Source organism: Lepidochelys olivacea (assembly GCF_965140295.1).
Source record: "Lepidochelys olivacea isolate rLepOli2 genome assembly, chromosome: 11".
Classification (NCBI taxonomy): domain Eukaryota; kingdom Metazoa; phylum Chordata; order Testudines; family Cheloniidae; genus Lepidochelys; species Lepidochelys olivacea.
Window position 1 is genome coordinate 23445272 of NC_140421.1, and position 16294 is coordinate 23461565.

The following is a 16294-nucleotide window of genomic DNA, read 5'->3' on the forward strand; positions in this document are numbered from 1 at the left end:
ATAACAAATATCAGAACAAACATGCATCAGCTTTAGATAATGCAATCCCCAGTTCATTTGCTGGGCTTTGTTATTTCCAGTGAAGAAGTGACTAGGGAGCCCACTTGGTGCCGAGAAGCCAAAATGAGGCTCACCTTGGGGTGGGGGTGGGGAAATGCCTTAGTTCAGACCTATATGGGTCAAAGTATACAGGAAACATTGACCATGTTTGGCAGAAGAATAACTCTGATAAGCTCTGGGCACAACTAGAATTATGAAGATAAAAGTGCTTGATAGACCAAAACAAACACGATAACCACCCACAATACTCTGAAATATATTACAGTCCTCTTCTATGTATGTGCAGTGCCTGGCTAGGATTTGGAAAATAGATTATAAAACCCAGATTCTCAAGTGTGTCACAGCCACTTTGAGCCACATCATTGGTAGAATCTGTAAACAGGTGTAACTGGCCACAAGAGGTTCCTCCTTGAGGTGGGGGAATCCTTCAGTGATTTACAGCCAGCATAATAATTCCTATGTCCTCTCCTCTGCCTTCTACCAACTACTGCTACCATGGATGCTGTAGTCATCCCCTGGGGCCAAAGGAAGCTGGCTTAATTTAGAGCAGCCTGAAGGCTGCTCTAATATACACCTGGATACCAGCCCAGGAGCAGAGCAGTAGGAAAGTACAAAGGGCACTTTTGCACATGCAATCTCTTCCTAAGATGCTCTGGGCACTGTAACTAATGATTGAAAAATTCAGCTAAAATTGGAAAAGTTACAGTAGGCATGAGCCTTAAAGAGTACTACAGTCTAGAAGACAAAGCATTTTGCAGGACTCAGATGATTTTAACCTAACTAATGTTTGTACAGAGAGAGCCAAGATGTTTATTTTTACATGAAAAGCAGTAATATCACAAAGTTTATTATCTTTGGACCTGATCCTGAACTTATTGAAGCTATCTGAGGTTTTCCCTTTGACTCAATGGGTGCAAAATTAAGCAGTTTGAAGATTATAACATTTTTTAAATGTTGTAATCTTCACATATGTTAAATGCATTCATGGCTGGGGTTTGAGAATGAGGTTAGAAACAACTAGCTGAGTTCTTTTTTATGACACTTGTTTTGTTCGTGAGCGTGCATATGCATTTGTGTGTGTGCGTGTGTACACAAGCTTAGTCCTCAGGTGGAACTGTGGTTCCTGGGCTTTCGTTCTCGAAGCTGTTATTCTGGAAGGGAATGGAGGCAGCTGTGTTTACAGCTCAAGTCTTGGCATACATTTACCAGAATCTATTATTCATATCATTCAGTATCAGGGAGAGATCTCAGGCCACCTGTCTATCTGACAAATTCACCCTTTTGTGAGCTTTCTGTTCATAGCAAATTATGTTCACATTGATGAATTGAGTTTTTATGAGCATTACTAACTAACATTCTCACAGAAGGCCAGGGGCAATAGACTGAAAGTGTTTCTGGTCCACAAGTAAATGTTAAAAAGAAAAAAACCTGCCAGTATTTAAAGACAATTTGCCATGGAGGGATACTTGGAATATTTGGCAATGCCTTAATATTTATACATGCAAGACTATCCACAAATTAATGCAAAGAATATTTTTATTTCAAATAAAACCATAGGAAAAATTATTTTGTGTTATCCTCTGTGACAGTAAAATACTTCTTCTTTTTCCTGTGTATTAACAGGTAGCCAATGACCAGTGCAGAACTTAGTATGACAGAAATATGCCTGTTTGTGAGGCATCTAATAATCTGTTACACAAAAACTTCTTTTCGCCACTCCACCTTAATACAGCTATAAAGTATTAGTTGAAATAACGGAAACTAGAACATGAGTTATGAAGGAAGGTGAATGAGGAAGAAGGATCTTCAGGAGAAAATTAAAGGTGAAAATCCCCCATGAGGTCCATGGGTCAAAGCCAAGGACTTCAGTAGAAATAGTGAGTTATCTGACCCTCAGTGTGGAGATAAGCTCTCTCTGGATGAATCCATTGTTCAGTGAGGGGTTGATGGCAGCTGTGCGCCATATTAAGATCTGAGTCTAAATCTCCATATAACAGGTGATTTGACCACAAGGTAGTGTTTTTCCTAAGTGCAGCACTCTTCTACATCCTGCCATCCTAAATCTGTTTTAAATGAAGTCTATATCAGGCACAGAAACCACTGAGAATGAATAACTGGTGTGTAAAGCTACTGCAAACCAAAAGCCATTAGAGAAATGGATGGACCTACCTATAGGTGTAGCCAGTCACGTATATATCTGCTATGATAAAGATCACGAAACAAACATGAACAATCACGAGGGCAATCACTGGAAAATATGTTTTCCAAGAAACCTACAAACTGTGGTGACATTCAGATCTACAGGAAACCAATGCTAGTAGCCACATGTCTTAACATCCAAAGATTAGTTTTTCAATATGAAGACTACCAAATATGTAGTAAAAATTATTTTAAGCACCCCCTTAAAAATTAACACCTCACAGAGGAGCCTAATAGATATCATCATGGATGAGGAAGCCACACATGACATTTCCCCATTGCAAACATGGCATAATCTTTCCATATTTTAATGCCTGTGACTGCATAGTGAAGTCTATGGTTCATTATCACAAGAATGGTGCATGTCCCCAAGGAGTGAGAGAACACAGAATTAGCGTTGCTGATTCTGTTATCGTTCTTTACTTCAGCAGAATACAGGGTTCAGAACCTACAGTTTGATGAAGCAACATTATAGGTTTGTATAGAATATATGCCCCTCCCACAGCCAGATCTATCATACTCAAATTTGTGGAACAGGAAAAAGAGGACATGTAATGTGACTTGCTTGCCTGTTTATGCTCAGAGATCTGCAGGCAACAGGAAGTTCTTCTGACAGATCTTCTTAAGAGTTAAGTTTGTATCCACAAAGATAAATGTTTGTATCCACAAAGATAATGCTAAATGTTATAGATTGTATCAAGCTTACATTTTGAATTTGGTCTTTTGGGAGTTCTTTAGTTAGGAATGTTTGGATTGTAATCTTATGTTTCATTCACATAGTCAAGCAATTTATAGATCATCATTTTGTTCACTCATCACTTCTGGGATAGCAGAAAGCCTTTTAAAGTTGGCCATGAATGGCAGAGCATTGTTCTTTTTATTTTTTTTTTAAACCCATGTGATAGGTATCTTCAAGAGTGTCAAACAAATTTGTAGAACTGGTGATTAGTTGCCCAAAGAGCATAATGTATGCATTATTAATTATAGAAGGTAAGTTTGGCTAATTGTCATTTCTATACAGTAGCACTGCACTAAGATACATTTTAACAATCTATAAATAATTGATATTTTTTTCTTTCATCTTCCTTCCTAGTTTGCATAAAACTAATGACTTGGTAAATGTTACTCGCTTCATCATATTCCACTGTTCCTATGAAAATTAAACTAACACTGTAACCTTAGCAAATAAGGAGATTTTCTTTTTAATATAGGTTAAAAAGAGAGGAAATATAACACTTGTAACAAAAATCTGATTCTGTGAAATCCAAATGAGAACCATAAATAATATAAAAAGTCAGCAATAAGTGTAGTACCTTAACAAATAGATTTTGACTTTTAAAACAGATCCAAAAATTCAGAAAAGTTGTGATTTTATTTTATTCCTCAAGTCTTCAAAATGGTCAGCAGTGTTATTTGTTCAGCTTTAAACAGGATAAGACTACAACACACACAAAAAAAAGAGATAGATCAAGGAAGGTTTCCTTGTGAAGTGGTAATATTTTCAATACTTATGAACTAACTGCATGCATAATCCCATAAATCTGGTTAGCCGAGGACTCAAAAATCTTCTTAAATGAGGTGTTTTGGTATAGTTTCTGGCTTCTTTGTTAATATGATTAGAGCACCTTGCTGGTTCCTTGAAATGAAGGATTTGCTACAATCAAAATACAGTATTCTTCTGACTTCTCTGTTATTTTTACAAATCCACAATCTGTCAGAGTACTATGTTACTGCACTGGGGTTTACTCTCCAATTTTCAATGCAACTGAATACATTCCCAGTTATTGATGGTACCGTGATTTTACATTCATTTGTTCTGAAATATGTTGTCTAAAAAATAAATTGAAAAGATCTACAAACTAAGTATTGTCTCCAATTTCCATATGTTGTTGTTAAACCTACACAGATACTTACATATGCTTCATTATGATAAAAAAACAGGTTGTAAGGACTGCTTCTGTGACCTTTTTTCTCATTTTAACCCTACTGATATGTCACCCATGGCAACCTTAAACCGATTTTAATAGAGTCTATCCTATTATTCATTTAAATTGAGGTGCAAGAGCACTTAGACCAGAGAAATTTGCATTCAGCAAATGGGGATTTGATGAGCAAAAATGATAAGATATATGTTGTATAACATGCCCTATTTTGCCAGCAAATAAACAGCTCTTGAAATTGATAAACTTCAGAATATTTTATCCTCAAATGTTTACACATAAATGATTAAAATGCATTAGCAATTCTGCTTTTGAAAAAAACATATTGGGGAAACAACACAGTTGTGTTGCTTAAATTTGTAATTAACAAATTTATTACTAATTCTGTTCAGTTCTTTAATATGCTGCATTCCTGAAGAAGAACATTAATACACAATGGCAGAAAGAAGCTAATTTTAAGACTTTGGAGAAATGAATGTCTTTTAATGCTGTGTGTTTCTCTTATCTACATGCCACATTATTGTAATAAGTACATTCAGGAATAATTTCTTTTCAAATATTTTTACAAATCTTGCTCTTATTTGCATGCAAGTAAGTTGTCAGCTTAAATCTTTGAAATGCAAAATATATCTCATTTCTATATTTCATCAAGGAGCCTTTCATGTTTAATAAATTACAACTTAGATCCTCCAAGACTTTGTTTTTCATTAACTAAAAGCAAAAGGATACATTTAAAATCTTAATCACAACCTGCAAGGGTATTTGCATGTTGCTGATATTTGTCTTGATGGGACTTTTAATATTTGCAAACTAATCAGGATAGCAAGGTTATACCAATAATTTCTGCAGACAATAAAAGTTTCTGTGTTTTAGTCTTTATTATAACAGAGTGTGCAACTTGGATAAAACTTTAAATGTCTTAATCCTCATGCGATGTAACAATCCATATGGATTTCTTTCCTAAAGAGTATGTCTATAAGAAAGGGCACCATTTCAGAAGTCCTGTAAAAGACGTTCAGAAGATTTTTGCATATGGATTCAGTCTCTAGAAATTATTACTGTTTGATTATGTGTTGGGCAGAGTCATTAACAAGACAGAGCAAGTAAAGTAAAACCCCTCCATCCCTTGATACTGAATAAAGACTTGTATCCAGTAGGAATAGATGAGCATCTGTCTCATGTATGATTTGACCCTCAGTTTAGCCTGGAATTTTACGAAACATCCTAGTTTATCTTGCAAAAGGTCTATTGCTGGTCTTTCTGTAATAAGGTGGGTCATCTCATCTTATCAGAGACAGAAATCCTGACAGCTGGCACCATTTCCTGATCCTGGTAGTCTCTGGGGACAACAGCAGTATGGTGTTACAGAAAAGGCAAACTTTTGCTGAACTTGCTGCTCCAAGACCCTCAGTTAATCTTTTTTTCTGTGGAGTTGAAGATGAAAAAAAAGCTAAAACAGTTCAAAATATGCAACTAATGTCGTGTAGTTAAACTGATGTAACATGCATGTTGTTTTGCAAGCTAACAGGTTAAATATGGCTTTGCTTTAAGATTCCTATCAAATTTTGTTTTTATAGAGAAATCTCTGAAAGCAGAAGGGGTTGAGGGAGGGTGAGGTAAAAAGAAATAAATCATTTAGTCTCAGGAACAGTAATCCTTGTTGAGGATTTTGGCTGATTGATATAAATAACATCGTCCCCGCCATCTGTCCGAAGAGGGACCTTTCCAGTTAGTGTTAAGCTGCAACGGCAGAATAATTAATGAATGGTGTCCTTTGTGCTGGTAATAAAGACAAGACAAATTATGTTATAATCCAACTGCTGCTCATTTGTCATAGCCAAATAAAATGTCAAATAAAAGTGAGGGGGGCACGGTGTTTGTTTAATGGACTGCAAGCTACCTGTTCGTATTGTTGACAGACAACTACAGTGTAAATTCTGTTTGTGGAAGGCAATGAAGTGCTGTGAATCTAATTCAGCATTTCTTTTTTTTTTCTTTTTTCCTTTTCTTGGGGGGCGGGGGGCAGGGGACTGGCAGGGAGAGGAGGGAATGGTTACCAGGCTAACATTAACACACGTTTTAATTAGATAGCTATAATACCACTTTCCCCTTTGAGGAATGTTGGTTTAGATTACAGGGTGCAACGGAAATTACAGAAAATAATAACTTCAAAACAGCCCCAGTACTGCAAATCTGTAAGAATTTGGTAGCATTCTCATCTTACATTTTCAGGACAGATACATTCATCCAGTTGCTAGGAAAACCAAATAATGAAAACATAGCTGGGATTTAGTAAGTTCCAGTGGGAATTACCTATGATAGAGGGCAGGGCTGCACTTCCTCAGAACATGCTCCTGCTGTAAAAATTCACAAACCTGGCATTCATACAGGCATCTGTCGCTTGCTCTAATGCCAGTTCATAGTATACATACAAACATCTGCTTCCATGCACAAAGGGATACAGAACGCTTGACAGGTCTGTGTTAGCAGGGTTCGCAATGCCAGTTCTTTATGCAAAAACCCTAATGCTTCCCGTCAAGCCATTAGAAGTGATACAATCAGCCCAGGCCCCATTAAGCCATCAGTGTCCACCTGTGATAAAGATGGCCATTTGTTTTCTTAAAGCCCACTTAATGTCTGCTTAACTCAATTTGTCAGGAAATGTAGAACAATTTCCTCACAGCCTGAAATTTGGTAGTGGTTCAAAGTCAAAAGGCCAGGTCTAGTCTTATTCAAATGATATAATGAACAGTCTTCAAATCTAAATCTCCCTTGGGGAGATACTGTTTACTGTTGTTGGATTTTTAAAAATAATTTGGATGGGGAAAAGAATCAAATGTGCATATTTCTTTTGTTCCTAAAAATCTTGAAACTTCTAATCCCCAAATATGGCCAGTATTAGCACATATGAGGTATCTCCCTTCTTAACCTTCTGCAGAATTAGGAGACATCAGACCAAAGGTCATAGTGCAGCAAAATGTTATGGGAATGCGTATTTGAAAAAATATTTTCAGTGCATATTAAACAGATTTTTAAAATAATCACAACTTTACATTTTAATCAAGTAAAAAATATTTGCTTTTATCATGTATGGATCCAATCCTAAAGTCCTCCCTTAGTACCCAGACCTGTTCCCACAGAAGGCCGTGGTAATATCCTGTTAACATCAGCAAGTGCAGATTCTTCATTTCTGCTTGTTTCAATGGGAGTTTTGCCCAAGTAAGAATGGATAATATCTTAAGAAAGACTTCAGGATTTGGCCCCATGTTTCCAGCTATTTTGTAAAGATTCCTGGTAACCATCTTAATTTCCAGGCAAGGAGAACGGGGGTGAGGGAGTGGTGGGGGGGGGGGGGAAATGTGTCTCATCTCATCCCAAATAGATTCCTCAGAATCCTTATTATTTTTTCTTCTTTTTTAACCCACTTCTATTATTCACATTTATACCACCCACACAACTCTGGGAAGACTAGAATGCCAATCAAAGTCATTCCTTAACACAGGCTTGGGGAGGGGTCACTCTTCTGAGCAAACAGAAAGCTCTCTGTGGCTAACTGTGCTGCCTTGTCGTGCTCTTTCCCCTTCCAAAGAGAATAAGATGCTCGTGAGCTGTAGCTCACGAAAGCTCATGCTCAAATAAATTGGTTAGTCTCTAAGGTGCCACAAGTACTCCTTTTCTTTTTGCGAATACAGACTAACACGGCTGTTACTCTGAAACCTGTCATTATGCAAGGTTATCTATGTGGCAGTCCAGAGCACTCCTGCTAAAACATCAACCTGGCCCACAAAGAAATATTCTAAATGCAACATTTGTAAAGTAAATAGGGATTTCTGGTTTCAAAAACATCAATAATTCTTTCATGGGAGAGTCTGTTTATGGATACACAGAGAATTGAAAAATAAAATTTGGACCAGGGAAAAATTGCATTATGATTTGGAGCCTTTTAAACAATGTTTTTAATTTTGGAGATCATTTTTAAAAGGATAAGTAGCTATTTTTGCATCTCTGGAAGGAAGTATAGGTTAAGTATTGTAGCACAGACTCTCTGTTGGCTATAATTGCTGTTAGGGAGGTATGTGACGGCCACGAGTTGTGCATTTGCAGAGAAAATATCACACCATCCAGATGCTCAAGTCTGCTCTTTCTGTACAGAAAACCATGCACGAGGCTGAAACCGAATATGAAATCTATCAGAAAAGAGCTCCGCAAATTTTTTTCATATTTAAATGGAAACTAGTCATGAAGCACAATCGTCTCTACTGGGATCAGACTTTAACTGTTGTTATTAAAGTCTTAAGTCTAATTAACCCTTAAAACTGACTAACAAAGAGCATCTCTCTTTTATAATGCCCAGCTGATTGTATGTACTCTGAACATACAGTACCTAAGTCAGATGCTGCTTTGTTATAATTAGAGCAGCAAATTTTTTCTTCCGTTTAGTATTTGCTGTTACATATTGCATGTAATGTATGGCACTGTTAAGGGGGGAAAAATTGGAGTCAAAGTGACTGGAAAGTTAGGTCTGGTCTGTAGCACTGTGAGATTGTTGACATCTGCCGAGGTTGGAGAGCTCAGTAAGCAGGAAATGGGGTGTCACTCTGAGTGGTAGTTTACCATTATCCTGGCATCCTAATGAAGTGTCTGCAGTGCACAGAGCTTCTGGATGGCATCTTAACGCACGGCTAAGCAAAAGCACTTCTCTCCTTGTCACTGTCATCCATCTGCCTGCACCCTACTGTAGCCAATGGGATGGAACCATGCTACAATGTGCTATAAGCCATTTAGAGTTGCACATTGCATAATCAGTCCCATCAAATATGTAAAAAATGACTATTATTGGTTATTTCCCTCAAACTCTGGCACCTGGAGTTTGATACATTAAAGTTTAAGTTTTGTAAGTGCTGTTTTTCCCCATTAATTCCACATATATTTTTGTTAAATGGGATTGAGTTGCAAACTCATTGTCTTAAGTCTTGCTAATGGATTGCAAGAGTTGTATGAATATTCATTGAAAACTCCACTCTGTATCACATTTGGTGAATTCATCAATTGGATATATAAAAAGGTTTCTTGTAATGTTCATTTTTTGCAACATCTATTTCTGAGGCATGAATAAAAAGTAACCAGTTTGTGGTCTGAATTGATTTATTCTCCTTGTACCAAGCATTAGTTAGTTTGCACATTCTTATGGATTTTTTTAAATGCTGTAGTATTTTACAGTGTATATATGCAATAAGGTTTGCATTGTCTATAGCAGATGATTAAGATTGAGACGTTAATGTTACACAAGATGAAATATCCTTGTTTTTCAAATTATATGAGGAATCCGATTTTTTAAAAAAAAAATCTAACTTCACATTTTTTTTAACCACAATGGTCTTTGTTCTGAATACTGAAATCGACTGATGGCAGTTGGGGAGGTGGGCACTCAGCACCACTGAAAAATGAAGCCCAATGTGCATTCTGTTTTAAGTAAATTCTCATATCCTGATAATACAGAGGTAGTTGATAGGATTTGGGGTTAAGTTAAGCACTTGTACTATGGGAGAGCTTCTAAAATGGGCAAGGGCAGGACAAACTGGCCAGATCGGGTATTTTATTTACATAAACAAGAAAGCATAACATAATTTAGTTTCATCAGGAATTTTTCACAGACATTAAAACTATAGCAAACATAACAGCAGGGATGCTTGCACAGCAACACAGTGGGGAAGCTTGCAGAGCGTCTGCCCACACTATGGCTGGCAGTAGCCAGCACCATAAGTCTCACAATTTCATTAGCACTCAAAAATCCACCTAACCTACTCAGTTCTGATTAAACAAAAAACAAAAACAAAACCTGGCAGTTGAATCAATTGTGTGAATTGTTGGATGTAGTCTCTGGTTACGGAATTTGCTGTAGGAATAGTGTGTGACATTTTGAACACAGCATAAAGTTTCTCAAAAAAATGGTGAGCAGCGCAATATAAAAAGCGAGGAGGGAAACACGCTTTTTAAAAAAAATCTTAGTGTTGATGACAGCTCAATAGTGCAATATTTTATGCAGAATCATATAGCGCCTTTTCCCCAACCACACAACACAGTTCGGTTCAACAGGACAAAAAGAAGAGATGATGGCTTGAAATAAAATTAAGCATTAATGTGAGCCATAAATGCCAGTTTAACGTTAAACATGAACAAGTAACTGAAGCTGCTGGTAAAGGGAAATGGGTACTGTAGTAAAACTACACAAAGTAAGTCAGGCATGAATAATGCAGCAGGTCTGAGGAGGGTCAAAGGTCAGACTCCAGTACCTTGCAAAATAATGAATGCATGTCAGGTTAGAGACATACATCCCTTCCTAGAAAATGTGAGTTATTGGAGATAAACCTTGGACTTCCTGTTCTAAAACAAAGTGGTTTGTTGTAAATAGCTATGTCCATTTAAAATTAATGATTAAAAGAAAGATTCAATGGGATTTGTTTAAGTATTCTTTATGGACATAAAAGCTAAAGGTTACTTTCTTTGTTCATTTTCACCCAGCCACAGTTAATGTTACAGGCACATCATGTTTTCTTCCATGTTCAAATGTTTATCCAGAGCTCATTTTCAAAAGAGCCTATATAATATTAAATGCTTTGTAGCTTGTTTAATGCATTCTTCATTTAAATATAAACAAGAGCATCTCTACAGTCTTGCTTTCTTAAAGAGAACCTTATTTTTAAATACAGGAACGCAATTTCTAAATATATGTACTAGCAACATAAAAGTACCTTCTGCAATTCACATGAAATTATCTTAATTTGCTAAAATTGTTACATTCTCCTTCCATATTTATCCTAAAATAAAAAGGGGGGAGGGCCTAAATGTTCTCCCTGTTTATTATGTGTGTGTGTGTAATTTTTGGTTGTTTTTATTCCTATTGAAACAGTTTAGAGAAAAGAAAACAGAACTTTCCAGAACTTACTGATAATCTTTTAACAGGGATTTTTGTTGATTTTTGCAATTACAAGTTGTACCTTTGTGCTAGTTTAACTTAAAAAAATTAGCCTATTTCATATTCTGGACTTAGCCTTAGAGTTTCAAAAAAAGAAGTGTCAGATCTACAAAATGTCTTCTCTTTCTTTGTACTGTAAATTACTGGGCTTCATTAGGCAACAGATAGTTTGGTGATACCTCTTGGATGACTATTTACACAAATCTTCAGGTAGGATTTCCCTCCCCCTTCTTTTTAGTTTGATGAAGAGGCACCCATGAAAAAGATCTTCCCAATTAGGAAAATGAAGGGAGAAAATGTTCAGTGGCTTTAAAGTGGAACGCAAGGATTTCAGGCAGAGAAGAAAATGCATAGGTATTTCAAAATCAAACATAAGGACTTACATCCGATCTACTCTTAAATATTGCATTGACAAGGTCAAGAGCAGAGACAAGTCTGGCCGCTAAGATAGAAGCAGGAACAAGGTTTTTAAAAAAGTAGACAGTTTATCAACTTCAGTTTATAAAGTTGGAGAAAATTATCTTTAACACATCCAAAAAAAATCAAGCGTATGTAGCATTTAAAAAAACAACATCAAGCATTTTAATGAAAAAGTACCCAGTGTTTTCATGGAACTATAAAAGGTAGAGAGAGTAAGCATTGTGGCAAAAATTCTGGGCTCAGCAGCTTTGTGTGGGAAATGGTGAAATGTGACTGTGATTTATAATGAGAAAAGGTATCTACAACATACAATTTTCTACCTAGCTGCAAATAATAATTCATAGTGATGTCCCTTCCAGATAAAATACCTTTGCTATGTAGGACCCATGTGGTAAAATGATCATGATAAATGTCAGACCAGTGCAGGTAACGGCTTTACAAACCATTAAGATTAGCTGGCTCTTTTTTTCGATGATAACAGTAACCATGCTGTGAGTCTATGTGGTAATAATATCTCAGTACTGATAAATGCCAGAGCCAGGCAGAGGTGTTTATCATTCCCTGTTCAGAAATGCTGACTAAAGTTACCACATGTTGCCTGTTTTTCCTCTTTTACAATAGGCTAACAATTAACGAATAGGCTGATTCATAAAATAATTTTATGCACCATTTCTTCTAGGATTTCTGTGCTTTAGAAATTGGTTAACTGTCTCTCATCCTATTTTCTCCTGGCCATGTCTTTGGTTATGCACTTTAAAAAGGAGGCAGAGTCTGCCTTTAAAAAAGAACTGTCCATACTTTCCATTTTCTAAAGGGATTGGGTATTAGAATATTACTGTGCATTTATGTAATGCTAAAAGTTTCATGGATTATATCCGTGTAAGAATCACTTCCCTGATCTCTGAAATGCAGTCACTTCTGGAATAGAGGGTGACACCCAGGTAGATATCTATGCAAATCAACCTGGGGGTGTGGGACGGGAAAACATCTCCATAGATGCCTATAATAAATCCTTCCTGTACTGCATTTCCCCTGAAGTATTGAGCACTCAACAATAAGCAAGCATCAGGTGCTTTGAGTTGTGGTGTTGACCTTCTTTCATAACTCTGTTTTTTAAAAATCCTAGGCTAGATTCACATCTGAGCTGAGTGGGTGCATCTGTGCTTAAGGCCAGTGAACGCTTTCTGGAAAACAGAATGGAAACTACCGTTGAGTGATATCAGTTGAAAAGTATACCTGCTATAATTTTATACAATTTTGGATAGCATCTTCAATTCAATTCTCACAGGACAGGGTGTCCACATGACAAAAATAACCACTACTTTTGGCAGCCTCAACAGAGAGGCCAAGGACTGACTGAGCATTGATACTGAACTACCTTCTCCACTGTACAGTTGGGTCCCTTGATATCATGGTCAAAATACAGTGATAGGGCTGTGCATAGAAACCTCTGTCTGTTGTCATCCATGCCTATGTCTGTTCTGTGGATAACTTCGTTCTCCAGGGTTGTCAGTCTCGCTACTTTCCCTGAAACTATATTCACATGAAAGATTTTGAAAAGAAAAAATAATCTCTACGTTGATTATTCGGAGGTCTAGTCTTTTCTCAAAATACTTTGAGCTTCCTAGGAAGAGATTGCACAATTAAACTCAATGTAAATGATGGATCTGTGGTGCTATAAATTTGCTTCTTAGATTATAAAATCTTCAGGGTAGAAACTGTGTATTCGTATGGTTTATGCAGCACCTAACACAAAGAGGGCTCAACTTTGACTGGAGAATCTGGATGCTAGACCAATATAAATATTAAATACTAAAATATACTCAGAATTATAGATGATAGTTAAGCTATAGATGATCAGATCAGAAAAGAATTCTCAGGTTATCTAGAACATGCAGCTTACAAGATGTTTTCTCTATATCAGGCCTATTGTCACCTTATCTAATCTGCTCCTAAATGAAACCACAGTTGTACGTCTTTGTTTTAGTTGCAACATCTCATGCAAATAAATGCAAATATCACAAGCATAAGCCATATGCAAAACGTTTGTCCTTGAAACCATGAATCACACTAAACTACAATGCTTATCCCGACCAAGACAGCAGTAACATTCTTAGTCCCATATTCTTTTGTTACTGATTGTATATTGGTAATGGTAATTGTTTCCTACTAAAAGGCAGTTAAAAATGATGGTACCAATACAACCAATTCTAGAAGATAGCTAAAAAAATTGAATTGTGTGTAGCCAACTGCTGATCACTAGAAAGCATGAGCTAAATCATAATATTAAATTAATATCCATAAGTGTGTGGATCAAAAGCATGATATAGAGAGATTAGCGGTAAAGAAAGGGAACCAATCTGGTCATTGGAGGAGTGCACAGGAAAAAAAAGACAGTAAAGATTACATGGTTACTCAGTTTAAGGAGGTGTCCAGTGCAGATCCTGATGCACTGGTGGAATGTAGTTCCAGAATAGGAAACTCTACTTTATAAGAAGGCTACTTACTATTCACAAGTAGGCCAGCCGTGGAATATTTGCATTTGTACAAATCCAAATGGCCTATTAAAATAAATGCATAGAATACAAAGTCAGTTCTCTGATGAGAAAATGTTTCCTGATCCATTAGAAAGATTTTTCAATCCCTTGTAAGCTATTGTGTAGGCTCTCCATCAGTATCACATGGGGTAAGACATTCTAAGATAGCTGCACTTGTAACCACGTTAACAGTGTCCTCTAGTTTAAGCTCTCGTTACTAAGATGTCTGACATAACTGTATGCAAACAATATCCTAAAGTGACACTCAAATCTTATACTTTTTTTCTATTTTTCCCCATCAGAAAATCCAGACAGCAGCACTCGAGTTAAATCCATAAGGCGTCTTTTACAGAAGCTTCCTAGGCCAAACCGTGACACAATGAAAATCCTCTTTGAACATCTAAAAAAGTAAGTTAAGCTAACAGTACTAAAGGAGTGGGATTTTTAAAGGGGCCTAAAGGAGCAAGGTGCCCAAATCCTACCCTAAATATCTAACACTATCAATGCAGAATACTCTTTTTGCAAAACTGAATATGATTATCAAATATGTACATATATTCTATCTCTACTCACAAAAAGATCTGTACAGCTAGACTTAAATACTCATTGTTTTTATACTAGCAAATGGAACAATAGTACTTCTCTTCACATGGGGTAAAATGCTTTGGATTACTGTACACTAGGTTATGTTGAATTATACAATATTGTATTACCCAGAATAATTTAGTATATATATATATATATATATATGCAGTTGGTTTTGTAAGTTATGGGTTAGAAAATTCTCCTTCAGGTTTGTTTCTATTTTTGAGCTATGCACACTGTAAGGTATGTCATCAACAAGTTTCTATTCATATAAATGGCTCTTGTGCATGCATAAGTCATAAAAAAGACCTGCAGTTTACATCAAAAATTAGTTGTTCTACCTTACAGTGAAGTTCAGTGCAGTGGAGAATGCCTACACAAGTTCTTAGGAAAGATTTAAAGTGTCCATCTCCTCTGGAAAAGTTGATGAGATACTACAGATGTTCCATTCAGATACTATGGAGATGGACGTGGCTCACAAATCCAGATTTGTAAAAACAGCATTGTTGAGTTCCATGTTTATCATCTCTTGGCAATTTCCATATTCACTGTGCCCAGTTTACAAGAGAGAAATATGGCAGCCGTACAAAAGCAACCTGGAATCTACTGCAAGCTGGGTTTTCTTTCTTTCTTTTGTGGCATCAGTGGTAATGAAGTTTCTGAAGGCATTATTTAAAGTGGTCTGAAAAAAGTGAAAGGATCTATCATTTTCTACAGAAATGAGAGAGAAAGTACCTCTGCTTGTTCTCCAGCCCCTCATCAGTTCCACCACATCAATTCTGCCTCACCTCTGCCTCTCCTACAATTCCAAGGGTGGTTCACACACACACACACACACACATAGCAGGGTCCCTCCTGGGGAAGAAGCAGAGGAGCCATCCCAATATTCACAGGAGGAGAAGGTGTGGGGAGGAGGGAATAATAGGACTGGAAGGGACCTTGAGAAGTCATCTAGTCCAGTCCCCTGCACTCATGGCAGGACTAAGTATCTAGACTATCCCTGACAGGTGTTTGTTTCTAACCTGCTCTTAAAAATTTCCAGTGATGGAGGTTCCACAACTTCCTCAGACAATTTATTCCAGTGCTTAACTACCCTGACAGGAAGGTTTTCCTAATGTCCAACCTAAACTACCCTTGCTGCAATTTAAGCCCATTGCTTCTTGTCCTATCCTCAGAGGTTAAGGAGAACAATTTTTTCCCTCCTCCTTGTAACAACCTTTTATGTTCTTGAAAACTGTTATCATATCCCCTCTCAGTCTTCTCCAGACTAAACAAACCAAATTTTTTCCAATCTTACCTCATAGGTCACATTTTCTAGATCTTTAATCATTTTTGTTGCTCTTCTCTGGACTTTCTCTAATTTGTCCACAGCTTTCCTGAAATGTGACCCCCCAGAACTGGACACAATACTCCAGCTGAGGCCTAATCAGCACAGAGTAGAGCGGAAGAATTACTTCTCATGTCTTGCTTACAACACTTCTGCTAACACATCGCAGAATGATGTTTGCTTTTTTTGAAACAGTGTTACACTGTTGACTGATATTTAGCTTGTGATCTACTATGACCCCCAAATCCCT

The 16294-nt window shown here is 36.9% G+C and overlaps 1 protein-coding gene across 1 annotated transcript in view; it reads left to right on the top strand.

Moving 5' to 3' along the window:
* Positions 1 to 16294, top strand: part of ARHGAP15 (Rho GTPase activating protein 15) — a 467991-nt gene that overhangs the window by 419226 nt on the left and 32471 nt on the right. Inside the window, exon 13 of the mRNA XM_084643055.1 lies at positions 14435 to 14540. Coding sequence (XP_084499181.1) covers positions 14435 to 14540 — 106 coding nt within the window. The remainder of the gene's footprint in view (positions 1 to 14434; positions 14541 to 16294) is intronic.